Source organism: Mustela putorius, unplaced genomic scaffold (assembly GCF_011764305.1).
Source record: "Mustela putorius furo isolate JIRA1106 unplaced genomic scaffold, ASM1176430v1.1 tig00000577_pilon_pilon_pilon, whole genome shotgun sequence".
NCBI classification, from domain to species: Eukaryota; Metazoa; Chordata; class Mammalia; order Carnivora; family Mustelidae; genus Mustela; species Mustela putorius.
In genome coordinates this window covers 6,742,276-6,769,092 of record NW_025421421.1, presented here as the reverse complement: position 1 = coordinate 6,769,092, position 26,817 = coordinate 6,742,276, and the positions used below count along the sequence as shown (strand labels likewise).

Sequence of the window (26,817 nt, the reverse complement as noted above, 5' to 3'; positions counted from 1 at the left end):
TAAAAAAATAAATAAAAAAAAAAAAAAAAAAAGAATACTCCGGTGAATAAATGACCTTCTGTGACTTTATGCAATTGAAATAAACAAACAAACAAAAGCACCGCCGGGTCCACCCACCTGCTCTTGGAGGAGCTCCACCACCTGCTGGACACAGTCACTCACAGAGGACAAGTTGGTTTTCAGCACACGCTCAGGGGTTTCGGGTTTCTCATAATCAGAATCAATACCCGTGAACCCTGCAAGGCAGAAGGGCGGAAATCACACCAGCACTGACGGGAATAGGCTTTCTAAACAGGAAGACATGAGCCATGATGGAATAATGCGTTACACTGAGAATTTAGAGCAGGCTGGGAAAAGTTACCAGCTGTCCTTAACCTCTAGCCATAGATAAAAATATCATATCATATCATGTCATACCATACAAATGCACAGCTGTATTTTCAGTATCAAAAGCCCCCAAAGTACCAACAAGATTTGGCTAGGTCCAAGCTCTCTGCAGCTGACTGGAACCCAAAAGGAAGACGAGAAGAAGAAACAACTCTGGAACACGCCCCCTTAGACACACACTCATGGGCACACACCCACTGGACATGAACTTGATTGCTTATGGCTGAGGGGACAGTTCTGGAAACACCCAGCCCACATGTTGATGAGCCCATGGATGTACTGAGTAGCCTGTGGTTTGATCAAAAGTTGTGTGTCCTAGATGCAATTGTGGACAACTGTTTTTGAGACTTTGGACCAGCCTCCAGGGACAGAGTGTGAAGGCCCGAGAAGCGGCAAAAGAGCCACAGGCTGGTGCTCCCACCTTTGATCTCCCCGGCTCGGGCACGTTTGTAGAGGCCTTTCACGTCTCTGCTTTCACAGATGTTCAGAGGCGCATCCACGAAGATTTCAAAGAACGGCAGTCCCGCCGATTCGTGGATTTTGCGGGCATTCTCACGGTCCTGGGGCGGGGGTGGGGGGAACACATTCGAGAAGGTGAGCGAGAGGTTTCACAGTGGAATTCTTCATCATGAAACGAGGTCTGCTCTGGTGCTTGACAGGTTCAGGTTTTATACAAGCATGTGTGCTCTGCTGCGGCAGCAGGAAACCAGTCCTTTAGAGAAAGCCCAGGGGTGCCTGGGGGGCTCAGTCGGTTAAGCGTCTGCCTTCGGCTCAGGTCATGATCCCAGGGTCCTGGGACTGAGCCACACATTGGGCTCTCTGCTCAGAGGGAAGCCTGCTTCCTCCTCTCTCACTCCCCCTGCTGCGTTCCCTCTCTTGCTGTCTCTCTCTGTCAAATAAGTAAATATAAACCTTTTAAAAGAGAGAGAGAGAGAGAGAGAAAAGTCCAGAAATGTCCCTCCGGTGAACACAGCTCTTTCAAGGTCTTTCAGAGAAAAACCACAGAAAAGAATCCCTGCTGAAAGACAGGCTGGCCACCCAGGAGCACTTCATTCATAGGGGGTGTCCAAAGAATGTGGCATCTTATTCGTAGCTCCCAGAAATTTCCTGTTTTAAAACAAGAACAGGGTCCCTCTTCCTTGGCGATTTCCACATTAAACACACATGACCTGCTGCTTTGGCAGTGAACTGCCATTTCCTTTAGCAAACTAAGCTTTCGGACTTTTTGGAGACACAAGATTACAGAGCTTTTGACTTTTTCTTCTTTAACTTTTTCCTTCCTTCCAACCCTGGCCAGAAGGTGAGCGTGGACGGGTCTTTGTCCGCTGGTGCCCCGGTATCTGGGAACGAAGGTGCTCTCTTGACAGAATCAAGATTAAGCAGAGGAAACGAGGAGCAAGGGAGGGAGGAAGCGGGGAGCACAGCGGTCCCTGGTGCCCGCCCCCCAGCGACTCCTTCCCCAGCGTCGTCCGTGCCCCCGCCTGATCCTTTTACCTTCGTGAAAGGAGAAATGAAGCTGGTGATGCAGACCAGACCCGCATCGGCAAACAGCTTGGCCACCTCGGCGATCCGGCGGATATTCTCCTCTCTGTCCCCGGGGGAGAATCCAAGGTTCTTGTTAAGGCCGTGACGCACGTTGTCCCCATCGAGCGAGTAGCACGGGATGGCATGCGAGACAAGGTACTCTTCCAGAGCAAAGCTGATGGTGGTTTTTCCAGCACCAGAGAGACCTGTTCATTATAATCATATGACCTCAAATCAAAATCAAAATCACTACCATCCAGGAAGAGCACAGTTGACCACAAGTCAAGTACCTGCATTTCTTCCAAACATAGAAATAACCATGTTTTGCACGGCAAAACAAGTGGGGTTCATAAGTATGGGGAACCTGGGGGGTTTTACGTGGTTCTTGGTATGTTCTATTTTGCCTGCAGCGGGTTTTAAAGATGAGAACACTGTGCATACAAATCCAGATTCTGGCTTCGCTTGGGGAAAAAAAAAAAAAAATCAGAAGCTCTGGAAACTGTGTTCTCATATCCCCTCCTGCCGGCACTCAGCAGGAGTAGAGGGGACAGCCAGTTCCGGAGACTGGGGGACCCACCTCTCCTACCGAGCCTGCGAAACAACCACTTGACAACAGACCCCTCTGGCCTCGAGATTTTTCTAAAATGACTCTCAAAACATAAAGACAGTCATCCCGAGCTAGGCTCTAGATGTGTTTAGAGCTGCACTACACCCTTCAGTGTCTGGAGTCTTTCCGTGAGAATAGTGTTACCACGATGTACCTTTTACCATGGTTTCGAAGTGCAGTGGCGGGAGGTGCACTGCATGATTTCTATCTGAGGGAAATCATGAGGAGGAGGGAACACTCCAAAAATCCCCTTGTCCTGAAGATCTCTGGACCTGAGAAATGGAGCACTGTGCCAAGCCACTGTCGGGGGGTACCCAGATGTGGGAGAGGAAAGGTTAGGGGGAAGAAGAGGAGGTCAAAAGCTTAGGAGAAGACGCCAGGAGGAAGGAGGGAAAAGAAAAAAAAAAGGTAAGAGAAAAGCAGGAACAAAGGAAGAGGGAAATAAAGACTTGGAAAGAGGGGCTTCCTGGCTGGCTCAGTTGGTGGAGCACGTGACTCTTGATCTGGGGGGTTGTGAGTTCGAGCCCCATGTTGAATGCAGAGATTACGAAAAGACAAATAAACTTAAAAAAAAAATGACTTAGAAAGAAAGGTGATATATGAAATGCAAACAAACAGTTTCCATAGGGTTAGTTATGTTTTTAAGTCATGCCCTTGGCCCTCACAGACAATCATGAGAAGCAATGGCTCTGAGAGGAATGGGCTGCCATCTTTGGAAATCATTTCTGAAGACAGTACTGTACTATTCATGTAACTCCGTTCCATTTGAATAGGGACTTAGGTCATAAATTCCTCTTAGAATTGCGTCCAGTCCAGCGTGGGGTAGACTCGTGTTCTCTCACGCTGGAAAATGAGGGAAAGGATAGAAATTCCTTTCAGCTTTGCTTCGGGTCTCAAAACCAAGGGCTAAACCACAGTAAACTGGATTAAACGGATTGTTGGTGGATTTATTTCAATGCTCGAAGGTCACAGGAATTACACCTCATGAGAGCTTGATTTCCTAGGGGCCAGGCCCTGGGCTATGCAGGCTTTCGTTCACTTAGTCCTACTCCTCGTCAGCCCCCGGGGCAGGTTCTATTCTTATCTCGCTTCTCAAATAAGAAAACTGAGGCTTAGCCTGCCTAGTCGGCTTGTCCAAAGTCACCCAGTTAATGTAAGTGGAGCTGGGGCTCAAAACCAAGTCTTAGAAGGGGTTGGTTTCTCTCACGGGCCTCAACAGCGTATCTCTGTAACATAATAAGACAGAATAAATTGGGAAAAGATTTTTTTTTTTAACGAGTAAGGAAAGACAGACAAAGTCCATCGTTTAGGGTGTGTTTCCTCTTGTACCAGTCACCTGTTTTGAACGTTGTTCCACATTATAGAAAGTGGACTCTGTGTTGGCTCCAATACAGAAATTGAACAATTTGCCATGAAGGCAAACACGTAATAAGAAGGAAGCATCTAGAAGGCAGCTGTTTGATCTACGGCCGCACAGCATGTCTCTTGGACAGGGTCAGGGGTACGTCCCGACAGGATTCCCGGCACGGGAACCCTGCCTTTTGGAATATAGCAAGCTCCTCGCCCACTGTGTGTCCCCAGCCCGCCCGCGGGGAAAGGTGTTGCACCACAGGTGAATGAACTCCCAGAAAAACTTGGGAGGAGGAAGAGGCTGACAGAGCCAGGAACCGCAAGTGAAGGGGGAAGACTGCCACACTCCTCAGCCGTCCCTTCACAAGGAAGAAATCCGCATTTGGGTTTTTGGGTTTGTTTGTTTGTTTGTTTTTTAATCTATTTATTTATTTGAGAGAGCGAGAAAGAGAGCAAGCAGGGGCAGAGGGAGATGGAGAGGGACAAGCAGACTCCGCGTGGGCGTGAAGCCTGATCTCGTGACTGAGAGATCGTGACCTGAGGCGAAATCCAGTTAGTCGCTTAACCCACTGCACCCCCTGGGTGCCCCAATAACTCAGCATGCGGGAGCAGGCAGTAGCACGCAGCTGATCTCAGAACCTAGGTAACCATCTGGGTAAACACCGTGTCTACACCGGGACTTCTACTCCCAGGGATCAACTTCCTCTACCCTGTGCTCAGAGCCTAAGGCAACAGCCCGGGACTAATTCCTGCCCTGTCACTAAGTCTTAGCTGCCACATTCTGAGGCCACAAAAAGAAGAGATTCATCAGGTCACCTCCATGGGAGTGAGTTGTTTCGTAATCCTCAGCTAAGTGGAAAAGGCTGGTTTTCCTTCTTGTGCAGATCCTTATGTTTTCAGGTTTTTTTTTTTAATTAAGTGAAATAGTCCTCTACCACGTTAAAACATCAGAAAACATGAAAGAATAACTCTAGACATCCAGAACCTTACAGACAGCCAAATGCTTGCTGTCAAGCGAGTAAAGCCCCACCCTGAGCGCCAGTACGTGCGAGGAGACACAAGCCCGAGAATTACGAGAATTACGGGCTCGCCTCGGGCTGGAAGGGGACGATCTCTTGAGCTTGCCCCTGTCCTGCCGGAAGGACAGGACCAAGAATGAGAGGAGTCCCATGCCTCGACCTCAGGCTTCCTTCCCACTGATGGCACAGGGAGGGCTGACCACTGCGCTCAGCCTCATCCCCGTGTTAAAAAAAACATGTCCATAGGTCACTTCGAGTTCCTTCTAATTCTATGTCACATGTCAAATTTTCAATTAAAAGAGAAAGGTAGCAACAAGGCATACCTGTCAGCCACACTGTACATCCTCGGAATCCACCCCTCGTCCCGACCACCTGCCCTCTCTTGTTCCTGCTCACGTGGTGGGCCTGGTAGACGACGTTGGTGGACTTCTGCTGGCTCTCCTACGAAACAAGAGCAGGCCCAATACGGCATCAATAGAACAATACAACATGTATACGTGTAATAAAAACACAATAAGTACACATATAATACTACAGAGAGTCTACATATATGTCACATATATCATACCTATAATAATACAATACATATACAGTATGTATACATATAATAAGTGCACACATGCATATGTATACAGAAACAATAAAATAACAGAGGACAGTAACAGTCCTCTCTAACTGGAACTCCTCTTTTGTGACCGGCACACAGAGGGACATTTATTAATTCTACTAAATCAGAAAAAGACCCTGCCTTTAGAATACCCATCATGACCCTCTGAAAATATGATCTGAACGTGACAATCACTGACACCGTCAAAGTCTTGGTTCTGTGACATTGAAAACTGTGTACCTTCAGGGGGACGGTTAAGGGAATGTCTTTGTCTCCATAAGCTCATGCAGCAGATCCTACAGATGTGGCTGGGACACAAGCCAGTTCGTGCAGCCCCTGGGGAAGTTCTGGGGAGGGGCCGGTTGAGCCCCACTCTCTGAGGAGCCAGGGAGAGGCTCTGATCACAGAGCAAAGCGCTCAGTCAGGGACGCCGTCTTTCACGCACAGTCCCAGAGCAGGGTACGGTGCATGAGGCTGCTTTTTCCCAAGCTCTACCCTCAGTTTCCACTTTCCCCAGGGTCAGTGTGTGAACTTTTAGTCTTTCAGAAAGCCCCGCAGAACAGAAATGGGCCAGTTACTAATCTTGGAGACTAACACGAGTCTTGAATATCTTTATTTTGGCTGAGATTAAATCAGCCAGTAAGGGCTGACCCGATCCTAAACTCCGGATGCTGGGGGTCTCATGAATCAAAATGGTGGCACAGCTGGTTAATACAGCTGCCGGCGGACATTGCTCAAATACCATGTGATCCAAAGATGGGGGGCAGTTGGTGCAGAGACCCCGTCGCAGCGGTTAAATAAAAAGGCTGGGAACAACTCCTATGTGTCTTTGGCGTGGCAACAGAATTTCTGATGTCAGATGGAATCTCAGTCTGTGAACTACAAAAACTTAGGGAGCCTTTTAAACACCGCACGTGTAAACCCACCAGGCTTAGGGGAAAAAAAAAAAAAGAAAGAAAGAAAGAAAAAAGCATCTATATTCTTTGAGCAAGACGCAGAGAAAACTCTGGGCCACATGTGGACCATTTTGTATTTCTGGAGCAAATTAAATCACTTCTTTATGGCCCCTCACTTGGGGTCGGGGTGGAGGGGGAGACAAAACAAAACAAAAAAAAAAAACTAAAAAGGGGAACACAGCTAGGACTGTCGGGGGCTTATAGGAGACGATGGGTGGGAACCTACTCTGCAAACTGCCAGGTTCTCTGCACCAACAGATGCAGACAATGACTGCGTGTACACCCCAACAGGAGAGGCCGGAGCCAGCGGGGGCACGGCTGGGAAAATGGCTTCAAGAGCAAGGGGAAGGGGCACCTTGCTGGTCGCTGGGGGATCAGGAAGGTAGCACCCAGCAGCGGGACTCAGCCCACCAGGGAGGTCCGGAGCCCAGCAGAGGCGCAGGCCAGGCGGAGGAGACGGGCATTGCCAGGGTCCGAGGGAGCTCGGAGGCATTGCCAGGAGCCGAGGGAGGTGCTGAAGGCACAGGTGGGATCGGTGGCTGAAGTCACAGAAGCTTCTGGGGCCAGACGCGCTGACCATCCTTCCGCAGAACCCGAGAAGCCCTAGAAGCTTCATAAATGAGGTGACATTAGATGAGCTCAGGAGATGTTCTAGAAGCATTCCCTCTGGCTGAACGGGTCTCCTGAAGGGATCCAGAGTCCTTTGGACCAAGTGTAACTGATAGCTCAAGAACACCAGTAACATTTCCTTTTCCTCTGTCCTTGTTCCTCACTACTTTTTATTCAAGGAAACTGTGTCTGGGTATCGGGCCCAAACGTCAGTGCATGTGGGCATCCATGGCTTTGCTCAGCAAATGCTTGTAGAAATGAGTCCCTGCTACGGCCAGGGGCCATCCCACGCCCTGGGAATCTAGGGCTAAATGAAGGACCGCCAGCATCATTCTGGGGGGAGTGCAGGCAAAAAGACCAAGTAACTGGGACCCCACGCCCCGTGGAAGGGGTCCCACACGTACTGGACATGACATGAAGATACAGAAGGAACACCCACGACTCAACAATAAAATGAGTCCAAAATCTGGACAGTTCCATTTCACCAAAATACACAAATGGCCAGAAAGCACATGAAGGGCCAGGGTCGTTAGTCACAACAGAAAGCAAATTAAAACCCATGCGAGACACCGCTGCCAAATCTAATGGCAACAAGGACTTGCTCTCATATTGACAGCAGAGGTATAAAGTGGGACAACCATCCCGGAGAGGAACCTGGCAGTTCCCTACAAAGCTAAACATTTACCTCCCCGACGAGTCAGCAATTGCACACACAGCACTTTGTCAAGTGAAAACAGGTGTCCACAGCTTCACCGGGACAAAAACTGCCAGGAGCCAAGTAACCATCCATGGGAAAACAGATCACAGTCACACTCACACACACGCACACACACCACCACCACCACCACCACCACTGCTGCTGGAAAAGCAGGTGTCCTGAACAGACAGCGGGGTTTGTCTGTCTTCATAAGGGTTTGAGGTGCACAGGTGTCTGCCTTGGTTGGAACTCACAGAATGTATACATAAGATGGGCATTTCGTTACATGTAAATATCACCACACACCAAAAAAGAAGGCATTAAAAAAAAAAAAAAAAAGGCAAGGCAAGGAAAGAATCTATACCAAGACTCACATGGTGGAATTCTCTTGTTCAACACAGCTGCCTTTTCTGAAAAAGGGCTCGGGTCCCAATTCCACCAAACGTGACGTCAGGGGTGGGCTTCCCCACCTGGGAGACTGAAGCCCACCCAAGCTCCATTTGTCCACAAAGAGTGTTTTTTGTCCCCCCTTTCTTTGGCTGATTTTTTTTTCCCCCTTCCTCCAGGCAGAGATCCAGAATAAATTCTAAACTTTGTTAATGTGTGGAAACTTTGTTAGGATCTTGTAAACCGTGTCTCCAACCAAGGGCTCGATTTTCAAAAACCGTTCGGCATCCACAGGAAGGAGCTCCCACTACAGTGTTTTTAAGAGTGCACCTCTGAACTTTTGGGGTTTTTATTAGCTGAATCTTCATCATGGGTGTTTGTACAGGCTTTCCACCATCCCAACAATGTTTAAGCAAACAAAATCTTTTCGGATGGCCAGGTACTGGGCTTTCGGGCTCAGCAGAAGTATTTTGCTTCTTATTTATCTTTTATTTACCCTTGATTTTCTCCAAAAGGCTAACAAAAATAGAAGCAGATATTTTGAATGACATTTGAACTGCAAAGGGCCAGGGCAGCCAAAACTTTGCTTTGCTTTGCTGAAACCTTTACTCCCTTCTAAAAAGCATATGATGTTCTAAGCGTTGGAAAGAGAGGAGCTGTCAGAAAAAGAGTTCAACACATGTTGAAGGGGAAAAAAAAGTTTGCTTCCCTGTGTGTATAAAGAGAACACACATCTCCAGCACCATACCTCACACTGTCACTTAGCAGAAACCAGAGAGTTGCTGGCATAACTTCTATTCTGGGTCTCTAAACAAAATCTGGCCAACATCCCTATCTTTTTCCAGGTCACTGACCGAGAAAAACTCCCTCCAGCATGCCCAAGAGTAGCATGACTATGGGTTTTTGGAGTCAACAAAGCTAGACCTGAAACTTGCTTCGTGGCCTTCCTTGCTCTGGGGACCCCAGGCAAGTAAGTAACAGCACTGGGCCCCCACGTCCTGTTCCCCCACATGGTTGCTGAAAGGACTCAATAAAATGGTCTTCTACATAAAACATCACAGAAACGACAGAATATGCAGTAAGATGTCGAACCTCATGGGCCCCGGTGGCATTTCATGGAGTCGGGAGAAATCATGGTCATTTGTCTAAATCGGTCAGATTTAGAAGCGTCCAAGGGATTTGGCTCTGCTCTCAGGCGGGTCTGGGGAGATGGGGGTCATGAGCAAATCAGGCAATGGGCAGGACAGTCCTTTGCCAGGGGTAAAGAGTTACACACACACACACACACACACGATGTCCTTGAGCTGCTGCTCCGATTCTTCTTCTTTGACCCAAAGTCCAGCCAGTAAATACACCATTCCGAGGTGCGCCCACCAGTTAGCCAGCTTGCAGCCTCCCCCCTGCAGCCCAGACTCCCCACTCCCATGCTAGCTGTCTTGGTCAGGAGCCCTTAGTTACCAGCACAGGCTGGCCTTTAGCCCAGGTCAGCCTCCTGTGCTCCTGGGGGGCTGGGAGAAGGGACCTTGTCACAGGTTCAGTGCCGCCCCTGCCAGGCCCACCCCTTAGTCCCATTGGCGCTGCAGAAGGGGGTGCCCAGGGAGCTTCTGGAACTCAGGGCGGCCTGGCCAGGTGATGGCAGAAAGCCTCAGCCTTCAGTTTGCGTGACTGGGAGAGAGGGAAAGGACCTGTGATGGTATCACAGCTGGGGGTGCGGCATCCCAGAGCGGAGTCCAAGCCACTTGCCACAGGGAGAGCTGTTGTGAAAGTCAGGGTGCCTGCGGAACCAGGAAGCAGGAAGCCCATGGGCAAGATCAGGGGTTTCCCTGAGCTCCAAGGCTTTTCTGACTTTTGCATAAGATCGTCAATAAAAGACCAGCCAGTGGATTCGGATTCTTCTACACCCTTCTCCACCCACACAGCACAAACACATGCATTTCACTGCTCAACTGCAACTCCACTCTGTCCCTCTGAACTCAGCCCTCAGCGCTGAGGGGCTGTTGGTGTCCCGGGTCTGTGGGGACAGAGCGAACTCCAAAACTCCCTGAGTCTTTTCAAGATGCCTTTTCCAGTTACTGCTCTCACAGGCTAACAGGGGCTGCATTTCTCATGCGTGATCTCAGCGACAGCTCCAAGCCTGGGAGCTACGCAGCCTGGGCCGGAGACCCACTTACATATCTGGAAACTGCTGGCCCAAGTCCTAAACCTGGAAGATGGAAGACCCCGAGCCAGGCTTCCTGACCCAGTCCAGGTCTTACTTCTGACCGCACAGAGCTCCAGGCCTCCAGCCCTGGCTGTGTGACTTCCGGAGCAGGGAGCTAGAGACTAGAGGAGATAATGCCCATTCAGGCTTTCCATACCACGTAAGGATATAAATAATTAAAAAATCATTCTCACGTCATTTGCATTACTTAATATGAGGAGCTTTAAATGTTTTATAATTACCAATGTGGATTTGTATTTCTTTCCTTTCAGATTATTTCCTTGTGGCATAGAACCCAGAATGAAATGCTTTAGTATTAAAAGTGGTGAATGCTTCATAGATCTCACTGTGCAGGCCAACTCATTTCCCAAAAAGACAAAGCCAAGTTACCAGGTTACCCTATACTGGTCTCTAAACAGTCCAACTATTTAGATTTGTTGTGTTTGCAATTTTATTGTTTTTCTCCCCCCTTGATTACTTTACTAGGAAGAACATGTATTTCCATGTAGTAAGTTATATATGTCAATTGCAAGTTTGTCTTTTTTGTCACTAATTAATGACAATCTGGACAATGACTTCATTCACTTTCTAAAAAGATGGAGAGGGGAAAAAAAAAAGATGGAGAGAAGAAGGGAGTTGGGGGAAATCGGAAGGGGAGATGAACCATGAGACTGTGAACTCTGAGCAACTGAGGGTTTTGAAAGGGCGGGGGATGGGGGGTCGGGTGAGCCTGGTGGTGGGTATTAGGGAGGGCACATACTGCATGGAGCACTGGGTGTGGTGCATAAACAATGAATTCTGGAACACTGAAAAGAAATTTTTAAAAAATTAATAAAAAAAATTTTTAAATACATTTTTGTTCTTATGTATTCTGTATAGTAAATTTTTATTAATTATATACTATTTGTTCATGTGCTTTCCTTTTGATATGTACTCTATTGTATATCACATATATTATATGTATTACATATTATATTTCATATTAAATGGTATTTTTTTAAAAGATTTTATTTATTTGACAGAGACACAGCAGAAGAGGGAACACAAGCAGGTGGGGTGAGAGAGGGAGAAGCAGGCTTCCCACCGAGCAGGGAGCCCAATGCGGAGCTCGATCCCAGGACCCTGGGATCAGGACCTGAGCCAAAGGCAGATGTTTAACGACTAAGCCACCCAGGTGCCCCTCACAGTAAATGGTATTTTAAGAATATGTAATATTCCTTTTGTCTTTGATGGCTTCCATTTGGTCATTGATTATAGCTGGGCCAAATATGTTCTTCAGACTTCTATTTTGAGATGATTAAACTATATTAATTTTTTGCTACATCTGACATTTGCATATGATGTGTGCTTATAAGGATCAACTTTATTTCTTTCCATCATTATATCCTGTGATCTCAAATTATATTACAATTCACTTCCCTATTACTTTGAAAATTTTTTAATATTTTGAGTCTATTTCTAGAATTCCTACGTATTCATAATTCCTCCATACATGCAATTCATGTATTCTTAAGAACTTCTATGAAAGTTTTCTCTTAGGGTAGTCACCTATGGTTCTGATGGCTGTTGCTCTGTGACATGTTTTAAAATCTTAAAGGTAAAAACCCTTCCTTTAAAAATTCTTTTCCAGGTACCTGGGTGGCTGTCAGTTAAGCATCTGCCTTCGGGTCAGGTCATGATCTCAGGGTCCTGGGATCGAGCTCCACATCAGGCTCCCTGCTCAGCATGGAGCCTGCTTCTCCCTTTTCCTCTGCCCCTCCTCCACCCCATTCATGTGTGCTCTCTCTCCTTCAAATAAATAAAATCTTAAAATTTTTTTTATTTTACTCTAAAATACATTCCTCCATAGAAATAAAATTTTCAAGTTTTATTTGCAACATTCAATGTCTCAGTAAGCTTTTCCCTAGAAGTCTCATTTATAGGACTTATCATTTATATGATAAATAGGCACATTTATATTTATTGACCTAAAAATATATAACCATAGATGTCCAGATTACAGACTAAATTAATGCTAATTCTGTTTTTAAAATACATGTATTTATAGGTCTAAGTCTCCAAAGGAAAAAATCTGGACAATAAAGGACAAAATGCTAACAGTAATTATCTTGAGACATAGGTCATTCTAAGTCATTATTTTTCTTCCTGTGTCTATATTCTGATTTTTCTATATTAAATTTAGAAATAATTACATATTTAAAACATAAAGTAAATCTTGACCAGAAAACGGTGATGCCACGCCCCAGGGAAACAGACACGCAAAGAGACGGGAGCAAACCTTGCAGCCCGCGACCAACCCCGACCAGCAAACTGGAAAACCAGCAAGCCTGAGAAAAAAAGTCTTTAAGCCAACCAGTCTCTCTCAAATATCTAATGAAGCACAGTAAACTCTAACAGACAACCTGGAAAGTACAACCCGTGTTAACCTGACCATAGCGGCAGTTGTTTTGGCTTTTAGTTATTTCATTCAGAGGGGAAAAAAAAATACCCGTGGAGAGAGAATTGTGGAGCTTCTGGAAGCTGATATCCCAAATGGGAAGCCCTGTGTCCTCGTCCGTACATCCTGTTTGGTGAGGCAGAGTCTGAGTCAGTGAAAGCCACCTGGTGGAAGTCTCCCCAAGAAAGGGCCCTGACAACATTAGCGACGTCTGCAGACAGCGTGATGACCCACTGGACATGGACGCTTCCACTCCAATCCTGTGGTGACTGGGAGACGGGGGAATTTTGACAGAAGATGTGTCACTAGACAAAACTGACGCTATGTTTTAAAGAGGGGTTCACCTGCTAGAAAACACGGTTCTGCGGCATTCGGTGGAAAGATAGATGTTGGGTGAACCCCTGAGCATGCTAACTCCAGTCCATGCACACCCCTTTCACAGTGAAATGGGTTTACTGCTCAGGCTAACTCTTGAGTTAGAAGGTGGGGACCCAGTCAGGTAGCCGCTGAGAAATACCAGTTGGGAAAATGGAACAAGTGAGTTGACAAGTTCCCAAGAAGAGCAATTTAAGTCACTTGTCAGAAGCCATTATCAAACCGGGCGCCTGGGGGGCTCCGTCGGTGAAGCGTTTGCCTTCCGCTCAGGTCGTGATCCCGGGGTCCTGGGATCAAGCCCCACTGGCTTGTCCCTCTCCCTCTGCTCCTCCCCCTGCTCCCTCGCTCTCAAATAAAATTAAAGATTAAAAAAGAGGTAGCAAATATGGAATACTTGGACTTTACTAAGGGATCAGTAAATGTTTGTTGAGTGACTGAAGGAAGTGTGATAAATAACCTGTTGGCTGATTGACAGATGCGATGTCGATGTCCTTAAGCAATCTCCCATCCCTCATGGGCACACAGCTTTCGGGGCCCTGGAGCAAACGGCAGATTGTTAACTTCGCATCTGAGCACCCTTACTTAGGTCACATGCTCAAGTCTTCCTAAAGGGAGACCCACCATGCCCTGCATCTTCTCAGGATGTGACTCCAAAGCAGAGGCAAAGCAGTCTGCACATTAAAATAAACAGAGTTCCCATTTGCACGTGCATTTGTAAACCAGCCTTTGAAATCTGCATCCAAGACCTGTGTGAAACAATCTGTGATTATGGTTTCTGGTGAGTTTCCCCTATCTGGGGAGACTCAGCTAAGCTGATGGGATCCAGTGCATTCCGGCTGGTGCTGAAATCCTAGCATCACTGAAATCTGGTAAAATAGGACACCGGACATCCATTCAACCCATTGCTTGAATAAGTGAACAGGCCACATACTTTCTGAGAATAAGTTCATGGATTATTGTACTATTTTTCCAAGACAGCCAACAAAAATGTGTATTACTATGAGCTAGAGGAGTCCTTCAGCTTGAAATAGCCTGAAATCACCATTCTGAAAAGTTCATACCAAAAAAAAACTTGCACATGAAAAGCTTGCTTTACTCTCTGCGTAAGCACAATTAAATTAAAAATTCATCTGTAACACTGCCTATACTCTGTGCACAGTGAGGTGGATTCCTAAGGATAAGAAAGGGCACTAAAGGGCCGCCTGGGTGGCTCAGTTGTTAAGCATCTGCCTTCAGCTCAAGTCATGATCCCCGGGGTCCTGGGATAGAGTCCTGCATCAGGCTCCCTGTTCATGCCCCTGGTTCGTGGCTCCACCAGCTGGGTGACTCTGAGCCGATGACTTAACCTCTCAAACCCTCGTACTTGCGAGCCACTGCCTTATGGGGCTATCAGGACTGAATGAGGAAATGTACATAAAGCAGCGCAGGGCCTGACCGACAGGTGAGCCCTCACTAAATGTTAGCTATGGTAATAAAAATAGTTGTTCTTAATGATAATTAAGAGTTATTATTACTAATACAATAATTATAATGACAACAATTAAGTGACTGATAACAGCTAAGATTATCGAGACAGCCCTAGGGTCTCCCTCTGCTCAGTCTTCCCCTGCCACAAAACGTGGAGTTGAGAAAGAAATCTAACGATTTCCCTCAAAATTCAGGAGCATTCTCCTTTGGTTTCCAGCTGTAAAAACTCCTCTTTCTCTGCGTTTCTGATTCAGCACACAGCAAACAGCACAGGGCCCTCTTGCCCATGCACAAAATGCACGGCTGTGTCTACAAACTAAAGCATGTATACAAACATCTGCAGTGGTCAGTCCCCTCCGTGTCACAGAAATTAAGAGTTTCAGAGTACGGCATGCCTCACTGTGTCCATGTCACAGATGGCAAAACTAAGGTTCCAAGACATTCAATATGTTATCCAGGGTCACACAGAATCTCAAATCCAAGTCTTCTTATTCCAAGTTGAGCAATCCTTGAGGATCCTTAAGGCACAATTTAGTCCTGAGACCACAGAGGGCAAACGAGTTGCCCATGGCTTCCTTACAAAGCTGTGTTTGGGGCTGGCTGACAAAACAAAAAGCGTGAGTCCATGCCCCCTAAAAGAAGCCACTTTTTTCTGGAGGATACAGTCCGCGTTCTCGAAAATTCAGGTTTTGCTTATTTCATAACATTTGTTCCTGACCCCCCTGCTTATATTTCCTTAGATCTGTCTCCTGGGAATTACCTGGGCGCTTGTACCCCAGATCCATTGCTGGGCACATGGACCGCTCTCCTCTCCTTCCCCAAGGAGTCTCAAGCACCAGCTGCTCATTCTGAAGCTTCTCAGAAACCACCTTTGCTCAGCCGGTTTGACACTCACCAGGCAGGTCTGACATAGGCTGGCCCTCCACCAGGACACGTATACCTTTTCCTCTCCATCTGCTCACCCCATACTTCCATATTCTACCCACACGTTGGTCTGGATCCCTGGGTTTCCCCCTAAAGTCCAAGCGGTCTCATTTTTCTGGGTCCACCCACACACATTTTTTTTTTTTTTTAAATACTGAATCATTCAGTAACATCCACGTGACTCAGGAACTATTACACAGAAAGGTTTCCAGAAGAGTCCTGCTTCCCCCCTCCTCCCCTTCCACCTCTGAAGACAGGAAACCCCTTCTACTGGTTCCTTGTATATCCTCTCGGTTTCTTTATGCAAACAGAAATGACGCTTAAACTCTGTGGAGATATGTGTTGAATCCTCCTTTCCACACTATTTCCACATCTTGCTTTTTCGGACCTATCTTGGTGAATCTTTCCACATCAATCCAGAGATATTTTTCCCCCCTTCTTTAAAAAGATTTTATTTATTTGAGCGAGAGAGAGCAAAAGTGGGGGAGAGAGAGAAGTAGGCTCCCTGCCCAGCAAGGAGCCCAATACAGGACTCAATTCCAGGACCCTGGAATCATGACCTGAGCCAAAGGCAGCTGCTTAACTGACTGAGCCACCCAGGCGTCCCTACAGAGTTTTCTTATTCACAGAACTCCAGCATATATTATGGTACATCATGGATGTACCATAATATATTCACCTAGTTCCCCTTTGATAGACATTTCCACTTTTTTACTACTGCAAACAATGCAGCAATGAATTACCATATACTACATTTTCCACATGTGAAAATAGGTCAATGGGATGAATTCTTAGAAGTGGGATCGCCTGGCCAATCAGCACGGTCATTTGTAATACTGATGCACAGAGCTAAACTGCCCTCCACCAAAGATCTGTTTCTGGAAACTCTACCAAGGTACACATTCACCATCAATACACGAGTTCCAGGGTCTGGAACCGGCACAGAGTATGTTACCAAGACTTTCAGATTTCTTCTAATCTGATGGATAAAAAATGGGTATTTCAATAGGATTATACTTTGAGTTTCTATTATTCTGAGTGATGCTGCACACCTTTTATCATGTTTAGGACTCTATTTGCTTTATTTATTTATTTTTAAACTTTCATTTATACCCATCCCCTATTTTCTAACTGCATTCTTAGTCTTTTCCTAATTGTTTTATAGGAGATCTTTATATCTGCAGTAATCTTACCGTAGGTTCTTTGTTCCCTGACTTCATCATTGGTGTTACTTATGACCTTCCTTATGATGTTCCTTAACCTAGAGTGAATGTTTTTAATGAAGTTAAATTCATCAACCTGCTCTTTCAGTTGGGACTCTAATTTTTCTGGTTATACTATGGCTTGGACACAGCTGATGGGGTTGAACATGAGAATCACTTCAATCAAGAAAAGAACAGTAAGAAAAGAAATACAGGGTTGTTTTGGTCAGTCTTACACAAGGTCTGAATGAAAAAGAGCGGCTGTGTTTTTGTTTCTTAGAAATTTCTTAATTCTGGGGCGCCTGGGTGGCTCAGTGGGTTAAGCCGCTGCCTTCGGCTCAGGTCATGATCCCAGGGTCCTGGGATCGAGTCCCGCATCAGGCTCTCTGCTCAGCGGGGAGCCTGCTTTCTCCTCTCTCTCTCTGCCTGCCTCTCTGCCTACTTGTAATCTCTCTCTGTCAAATAAATAAATAAAATCTTTAAAAAAAAAAAAAAAAAAAAAAAAAGAAATTTCTTAATTCTTAAGGATTTTCCTCTGAAGAACAGAGAATATATAACCTCTATGGAAAGGAGTACATTTCAAGTCCCTACAAATAGTGAGATTTCATGAATTTATGATTATATTAAGTCCACTTATCTATTTTACCATTATATTTTGAAAAATAATAAAACAAACTGTAATGACAATGAGAAATTCCACATGCCTTTTTTTTTTTTTTTTGACAGAGAGGGGGAGAGCAAGCGCATGAATGAGTGGGAGCGGGGAGAGGAGCAGAGAGAGAGAGAAAATCTCAGGCAGCTCAGCACAGCTCAGCACAGAGCCCTCATGACTGTGAAATCACAACCTGAGCCGAAATCAAGAGTCAGATGCTTAACAGACTGTGTCCCCACAGGTGCCCACCACATGCCTCGTTCTGGAAAAATATATGTTAATTAGCTTTTTATTTAGTGCTATTGCAAATGAAAGTGTTATAATGAGATATAAATTCCTTAGAAGAATAACACAAATTAAGCCTACGATAATTTCGGTTTATAAAGCTTCAGGTGACACCTGACTACTTAGTATACATCCATCTTCCCCTTGATCAAACTCAGCCCCAGTAAAAATAAGAATGTTAAAGATATATACAACTCATTTGATTAGAACTTTAGAACAAACAAGCATATGAAGGAATGTGGGTGACATTATGTCTAGGAGGGCAGTTTTAAATCAGATAATTTAATAGATTACATCAAACTCAGATAAGACAACGTGCGATTTCCTGTTCAACCATCACTTCGTTTTGAAGTGGAAATACCTTTTCATGTATCTAGATTCCAGTTCCTTTACCTAAGTGGCTAGTCTACTCAGTAAATTAACCAATTAAAATCTGAACAAAGACTATGTTAGTCACACAGTCTTTGTACACATGTGAACTTGTATTCATCTGATGCAGGTCACAAGCATCACAAATCACAAACCCGTCATACCCCATACTTCAATTATTCAATGTTTTTCAAAAAATATTCACAGAGCACCAGCTACATGCCAAAGAACGTGCCAGGAGCTATGGGTACAGCAGCAAAAGAGACACAAACAAGGCCAGCTCTGTAGCCTATGAGACCACCTCCAAGCCTAACCACGATTCACAAAGTACTCACAAAACATTAAGGGATTGAAATTGTGCTGAAAATATATTGAAAACCTCGTCAGAATTGCCAGATTCAAAAAATAAAAATACCATATGTCCCATGTAGTATTTGGGATATACTAAAAATTATTTGTGTTTATGTGAACTTCAAACGTTAACTAGAGAATCTTGTATCTTATCTGTGGTAATCAAAACAGTGTGGTCCTGGCAAAAACAAACTGAAAAGACAAAAAGATAAATGGAACAGAAATGAGAGTCCAGAAATAAACCCACACATATACAGTCAAGTAATCTATCACAAAGGAGGCAAGAATAGGCAATGGAAAAAGAAAGTCTCTTCAACCAATGGTGTTGGGAAATCTGAACAGCTACATGCAAAAGAATGAAACTGGACCACTTCCTTACAGCACAAAGATAAACTCGAAATGGATTAAAGACCTAAATGTGAGACCTAAAACCATAAAACTCCTAGAAGAGAACATAAGCAGAGATTTCTTTGACATCAGCTGTAGAAACGCTTTTCTAGTCAAGTCTCCTGAGGCAAGGGAAATAAAAGCAAAATTCAACTATTGGGACTCCACCAAAATAAAAAGCTTCTGCACCGTGAAGAAAACCATCAACAAAATAAGGCAACCAAGTGAATGGAAAAAGGTATTTGCAAACGGTATACTTGACAAATGGTTAACATCCAAAATAGGTAAGTAACTTTTATAATTCAAAAGCCCCCTCAAAAAGTCTGATTAAAAAATGGACAGAGGACCTGAATAGAAGCTTTTCCAAAGAAGACATACACTGGGGTCAACAGACACATGGAAAGGTGCTCAGCATCACTCATCATCAGGGAACTGGGAATCAAAACCACATGTGATACATGATACATACAACCTTGTACCTGTCAGAATAGCTAGAATTAAAAAAAAAAAAAGTAATAACAAGTGATGAAGAGGATTTGATGAAGAAAAGAACCCTTGTGCACCGTTCATGGGAATGCACACTGGTGCAGCTGCTGTCGAAAACAACATGACAGTTCCTCAAAAAATTCAAAATAGAACTATCCTATAATCCAGGTATTCCACTACTAGGTCTGGAAGCAACTTTAGTGTCCATTGATAGATGAATGGATAAAGAAGATGTGGCATACACACACACACACACGCGTGCACATGTGCACATGCACACAGGAATATTACTCAGCCATAAAAAATGAAATCTTGCCATCTGTGGTGTCACAGATGGACCCACAGGGTGTTATGCTAAGCAAAATGAGTCAGTCAGATAAAGAAAAGTACCATATGATTTCACTCATATGTTACATTTAAGAAACAAATGAACAAAGAAAAAAAGAGACAAACATAAAATAGGCTCTTAAATGTGGAGAACAAACTGGCGGTTACCAGAGGGGAAGTGAGGGGGGAGGGGTGACATAGATAAAGGGGATTGGAGCACGCATATCAGGATGAGCACTGAGTCCTGCTTAGAATAGTTGAATCACTACATTGTACAGCTAAAACTAATTAATGCTGTTTACTGTATTTATTTATAAATAAATAATGTTATCCATTTTATACTTCAATAAAAATAAATAGTAAAGTAAATAAATAACAAAACCGAGGGGGAAAAGTTATTGTTTATGTGAAGGTCAAACATAACTGGAAGTTTTGTATTTTACCTGGCATCCTACTAGGGCTTTCCTTCTAGAAAATAAGGACTAGCCTTGAATTTATCACATACATTTGAACCTGAGGATGTCTGTCTCTTTACCTCATTCTTTTTTTTAATATTCCATTTATTAAAATCTCTCCTTCAAAAGTCTTTTCAAAGGGAAGTCTTGGTGTCAGTCACAGGGCAAGGGTGATTTCAAGGTCTTGGTTCCAAAGTTCTGGCCACTAGAAACAACGGCAGCGTGGGAGAATGGTAGGCATTGTCTCAAGACATGAGAGTTTTACCCGTTCTAAAATTTCAGACATCACCATTTTTCAAAGTTTAGATCATCTTTCCCAGCAAGCCCTAAGAGCTGTATTAAGAACATGCAGGCTTCACACATGACCTTGAAACTGGTGGTGAGCACGGTCGTGGGCTAGGGGAGGCAGTGGAGGGGGGAGGCTGTGCAGCTAGGCGTGTGGAGGGCTGTCTGGAGACACTGGGGGAAGAGAAATCAACCTCAGGATCCCAGACTGCGCTCAGACCATCCCAAGTAGCTGCACCCTCCCCCTCTATTAAGCAATGAGTAAAATAGCCTTTCTTTTTTTTTTTTTTTGGAGAACTGCCTCTCTCCTGACTGGCAAGGCTCACAGATTCCACAGTGGAAAGAAGTGTCTGGAAGAAAAGGATAGAAGGATGAAGTTCTGCAGAGGACAGCCTGTACATGTAACCTGAATAAAATGTCTTGAGAAGAAACTTTGTTTCTTTGTTTTAACCTAGCTTTGTCATTCAGACAAACAAACAGAAACTTCTGTCCACCTTGGAAGGTGGCAGCCAACATGACTTCTTATTCTCCAGGGCAGGAAACAAAGGGTGTGATTTGCCCAAGGGGTGCGTAATATCTGGCCACCACTTCCCCAAAGAGCCAACAAATTCCTGCCCATGTTCTAAAATGGTCAGGGAGAGAAGAAGAAGCAGAGTAGCTCACTCCCTACTGAGGATGGAATTTGGAAACTGGCGGCCCTCTTCGAGCCCTTCTGTTTCCTTCTCTGGAGATGCTGAGAACTGACCATCCATCTTCAACTCCCTGTTCCTGATCCAAGGCTGGGAAATTCGTCTTTTTTAAAAATTTTTACAGAAGGCCTAGGAGATTTTTTTTTTTAAAGATTTTATTTATTTAATTGCCAGAGAGAGACCGCTAAAGAGGGAACACAAGCAAGCAGAGGGAGACTTCCCGCCAACCAGGGAGCCCAACGCAGCTTGATCCCAGGACCCTGGGATCATGACCCAAACCAAAGGCAGAAGCCTCACCCACTGAGCCACCCAGGGGCCCTCATCTTTCTTCTTAATGTTAATCTGTAGCCTCTACTTGAATATCACAAAAACATAAATGTGAGTTAATATTTCTTTTTCTATAAACAGCCAGAGAAGGCTCAATGGAGGAAAAAGAATTCCTCCATGCAGGAAAAAGAAAGAAAAAAACAAAACAAAGAGTCCTATATTCCACCCAACAAAGTGGAGCCTGAACACTTATAAGCCAAAAATACACTAACTCTCCTGTCATCTCTCCTCCCCTCGATCCCGCTTTTAAATGTGCTTTAGTAAGGGGGTGCCCAGCTCCAACACACCCTGGACTTACCAGGGATTTGGAAATGTCAGGGGAACTAGTGGGGCCGCCTGGGGAGCGCCGTAAACCCGGCCTCGGCACAAAGCTTAGCTCCAGGGGCATGGATGAGTCCACATGGGGCCCGGTGACAGAGGTTTTTGTCCCCCAGATGCACATCTGAACCCTTGAAAGGGGACAGAAGGAAGACAATCAGGCCCAGGAGCTGCTTCCCCATGGAGCTCAGTCAGGCGGTGAGCTGCAGGCCTGGCTGGGCCACAATGACCCGCACAGCTTGTGGTCAAAAAATCTGAAACCAGTGCCAGGCCTCAGTTTCCCCATAGCACCTACCTCACAGGATGGTTAGTCAATATTAAAAGACCCCCAAGGCCACTCAGCAAGAGTGCAGTCAGTCAGTCACACAATGGAATGTTCCACAGCAGTGAGGACCGACAAAGTACAGCGACACACAAGAAGGATGCTCCTTCTGAACACTACGCGGCAGGAGGCCAGACACAAAAGGGCCAAGTACTGTCCGAGGGCAGTGATCAGGAGCTCACACACAGGCCACACAACACCACCTGTAGCATGGGCAGATGGGATGGACATCCAGGGTGTTTGACCGGTCACCGTGTGAGCTGGGCCTGTCGCAGTGCAGGTCAGCCCCCAGCCGAGGACGGCACAGTGCCTCAGTGGGCCGGGGGCGGGCGCAGGGGAGCCTGAGGGACCTGGCCTGCCTCTGGAACTGCAGGCCCCCCTCGTGGAGCACAAGACGGCCGACATTTAATCACACACCCCGTGGCTGCTGTGACACACGCAGAGGGAGAGACCTCCGGCTGCCATCACCTAGCTTGTCAAGTCAAGTCAAAGCCTGGGGTCCTACAGGGAGCAACTGGGATTGTTTTTTTAACAGGATTAACCTGACAGGTTTCATCAGTCATGCATTAAAATAATCGTGGAACTCGATTTTGCTGCCTTTTGCGGACTGCATGCTTTGGTACAACAGACGAGAAATGGATTCAAAACGGCTGGGCAGGCTGGATAGCAATTCCCTGCTTTCCTGCCTCCGTGTTGTATGTGTGAGCTAACTCAGCTGAGGGACCAGAAGGGGCTCCGAGTGCCTCTTCGTGAGCCCGGTTCCCTGAACCATGTGTCTGAACCTTTGAGAATCCACAAGAGGACAAAGTATTTCCAACCACAATCCTGCAGGATCAACACCTTTGCACAACTCGTGCGCATTCCAGAACTCTCTTGGGTTCTCGTCAGCTGATGGAAACATTGGGAAGGGAAGCACGTTCCCTCGGACACACACAAGGCTCCCGCCGTTGAACGACATCGTGCTTCTGGGCCTCACCTGCATGTGACAGGCTACACAGTTTGGAAGACTGTGTTCTAGCCTCAGGAGTGTAGGGGAAAGTGGACTGCATCACAGGACTTAGGAGACTCCTTCTCTCTAGCCCCACTCCCCAGGCAAGGAAGTGAGTTTTCCAGACACCTGGGCTTGACGGTCAACTCAGTGGGCTGGCCCAGCTCCACCTCAGCCTCTCAACCTGACCACGCCTGTCCTCTGTGTCCCTCCTCCTCCTGAGGACGTGCACACCCCTCTTCTTGCCTGTATGGAGGAGGCCAAGAGGGAGCACTGCAGAGGCCCCCACAACCCAGTCCCACCCCTGAGCTCTGAACCCTCTTCCAGCGCCAGAATCAATAGCCCCAGTCTCATGGATGGTCCGGCCTGATGTGGATGATGGGACGATTTTCTTCACCCTTTCACACTTATTTTTAGGGAGTGTTTCCTTTCTTCTGCAAAGGTCTTTTTAGATGCCATGCTTCCTAACTTTTCTCGAATACAAATATCCTACGTGATTATCCAGCATGTACTTTCCATCTGAAGGACTCACCAGAAAGCTCTGACTCCAGAAAGGAGACAACTCCCATGGAGTTGTGGTGGTTTTACAGCCCTAGGAAATCCTTTCACAGGACCTCATAAACATGCCTTGTCTGAATGCTGGTGATTAACTTTGCCCAAAACACAAGGGTCTTCTGGGTTCGACTGGAAAAATCAGCCTCAAGGCCAAGCTGACTGGATTCTGTGTACCCACCTCACAAGCTGTCCCTTTGTTGACTTGTGTCCACGAGACCGGGGACAGGGTGGGGCGTTACACTCTGCTCTTCTGTAGACCCATAGAAACAAGCTAACTCAGCAAACCTTGAGCAAACAGGGATCTTTAATGGAAGATCTGGTTTCAAAATGGAAATCTGGATCAGGTGAGCTGAAGTTTTAGTTTGCGGGGTTTTCCCCCCTCTCCTCCCAACCCCACTGCCCACCTGCTTGCTTGCTTGCTTGCTCTCTTATGTTGGGCATGTGTTGAACCTGAATAAAGACAGTAACCACAATTTCTTTGAACTGACATTAAAAAAATGTGATTTAAAAAGCATGGCATGTTTAATGACTTCCCTTCGTGCTATCAATTCTCTATTTTCCTTCCCTTTAAGGCAGACTGTTGCCACCCTATGATTGGGTTATAAAGTGCCTTCAAAATGCCAGGGTCTATACAGGTAAACATCGGAAGTCCCTCTTCTTTGTTAGCCTAATGCTCTTTGTATCATTCTCTGGTCTTTTCCCTTCCATTTTTAATTGTGTAAATTACCCTCAAAAATGACACGTAGCTTCTGGCCAAGAATCCTGTCCCTACTTCCAAAGTCAACTTGTGCTGGCCATTTATTTACCTACCCATGCTTCACAATACTTCACATCAAGTTTTCACAACAGGCCTGAAAACAACCCAAATTTCCACCAACTCACAAATACACATGAGTTATGGCCACAAGATGGAATATTATGCTGCCATAAAAAAGAATGAGTAACACCTGCTACAACACGGACCTTGAAAACATTTTATGAAGTGAATGAAGTGAAGGAAGCTAGACAGTAAACACCATAGATCATAGGATTACGGTCCAGGAAACATCCAGAAAAGGGAAATATTTGGAGGCGGAAAGTAGACTATTGCTTCTTGGGACTCAGGGTGGAAACAGGAACATTGCAAATGAGCATAAGGAATCTTCTGGGTGTGATGGACATGTTCTAAAGTTAGATTATAATGATGAGTGCACACTCTGTAAATTTCCTATGAATCTATGATTGTACATCACTGAATCTTTAAACTGGGTTGAGTTTTGTGATATGTAGATTCTTCTTCAAGAAAGCTGTTTTTAAGGATGTCCTTCACATGTTCATTGTTTAATGAAAACGCTGAGTTAGCCTATTTCATTCACTTGGAATCTCTTCAAATTCTTGTCATGGCTCCAAAATACAAAATTTTTGTCAATGACTAAGACTACACACAATAATTCATCTTGACTCTAACATTTATCCTAAGTGGGAAACATCTCCTGTTGGGTAGTGTCTTTATTTTGATGAGACTGGGGTGAGCATGGTTTCAAGGGCTTTGAAGCAGGGGGTGCAGGGATGGCTCAGTCTTTAAGCATCTGCCTTCAGCTCAGATCCCAGGGTTCTGGGATCAAGCCCCGCTTCAGGTTCCCTGCTTGGCAGGGAGCCTGCTTCTCCCTCTCCCACTCTTCCTGCTTGTGTTCCCTCTTTTACTATGCCTCTGTCAAATAAATAAAATCTTTAAAAAAAAAAAAAAAGGATTTCAAAGCCAGGACTGAGCCCTAAGATAAGAAATGTGCGGGTAAATCAATTGTATGTTCACACAATGGAATACTATATAGCAGGCTTTCTCAACCTTGGCACTACGTGGGGGACTGTCCTATGTATCTTGGGATGGTCAGCGGTGACCTTCCTCCTACTCCCAGTTCCAACAACCAGAAAATGTCCCCAGACATTGTCAACACCCCCTGAGGGGCACAGTCAGCCCTCGCTAAGAATCGCGGGGACACCGCATTGAGAATGGACAAAGACCACCACACACAATCCGGAAGTTCCTTACAAATGTAAGCTGGCACACAAGAAGCCAGGCATGGAAGAACAGATCATATACAACTCGATGCAGATGAAGTTCGAGACCAAACAAAACTAATCCCACAGTGACCTTGGGAGAGAGAATCAGTGACTGGAGAAGGAGCTTCTGGGAATTGGTCAGCATCTATTTCTCGGTCTAGGGGCTGGTGACACAGGTGTGTTTATGAAAATTCACTGGGCAGCATAGGTAAGATTTATATATTTTTCTGTATGTATAGTACCCTTCAATAAAGTTTAAAAATAGGGGCCACTGCTGCTGGAGCAGAATACAGGGCATTCAGGGTAACTCAGGAGGGGCGCGGCAGCGACTAACAGGGTGCTAACTCATTCCTCCACCGTGACTCCTTCAGCCCACCCTGACCCATAAGACAGAAATCCAGTGTGTTCCACTGATGAATGATGGCTTGTTCCCGGGCTACTTTGCTATCCAGGTGCCAAAACCAAGAAAGCCACCGCCACCCACCCACTCCAGCCCATTCTCAATTCAGACTTGCAGAGCACAGGCCTCCATTTAATTTCAGTGTGAAATGGAGCTGCAGGAGACAGAACAAAGGCAGGCTCACTCCAGGGCTAAAGAAAAGAATGGGTCTGATTCCCAAATCTGAGAGCAGCCCACGTGCCCGAGGAGGCAACGACCGTTGTCTGCTACACTCGTGGAGAATGGCTTGTGCTGGGTCATTCATGCTCTCACTTTCAGCTGGGGCTTCTCCAGACCAGCGATGTGCCTTGCCCAGAGCGGACCAGAGCCAAGGATGGAGTCTCTTGCCATAACGACCTTTGATCTAAGCAGGGTTAGGGGGACTAGTTAGACCCAGGCTCACTAATGGAACCAGTGAGTTCATGCTCTACACAACTTAGCTCCTGAAAGCCTCAAAGTATAAGGAGTTACCTGAAGGAAGTTCGCCTTCCAACCTCGTATGTATATACGCGTGTCCAAGTTAACAAATAAATAAGAGAGCAATAAATCTCCGTGGGTTTCTCATGTCTCTGCACACCGTGTGAGTAGGGTGCTAACTGCTGTCTATCCCAGGCTGTCTTTTCAAGGGAATAGCCTTGGATTAGAGAGAGAGCACCTCCACCCAGAGCAACGGGCCTGCCTGCCTATTGCCTATTGGTAAAAAGTTCAGATTCCCGAAGCTCAGAGTTCCTCTCCAGTCATGTAACACACTGCTTGTGCAGGGACCCATCTAGATGCATCCATGTCACTCACCC

At 45.7% G+C, this 26,817-nt stretch overlaps 1 protein-coding gene across 2 annotated transcripts in view; it reads right to left on the bottom strand.

Moving 5' to 3' along the window:
* Positions 1-26,817, bottom strand: part of PAPSS2 (3'-phosphoadenosine 5'-phosphosulfate synthase 2) — a 117,150-nt gene that overhangs the window by 22,236 nt on the left and 68,097 nt on the right. For both annotated transcript variants that reach the window (XM_013062244.2, XM_045081450.1), the window contains 4 exons: positions 5,211-5,328; positions 1,882-2,117; positions 809-947; positions 118-236 (listed from right to left, as the gene is read on the bottom strand). In XM_013062244.2, coding sequence (XP_012917698.1) covers positions 118-236; positions 809-947; positions 1,882-2,117; positions 5,211-5,328 — 612 coding nt within the window. The remainder of the gene's footprint in view (positions 1-117; positions 237-808; positions 948-1,881; positions 2,118-5,210; positions 5,329-26,817) is intronic.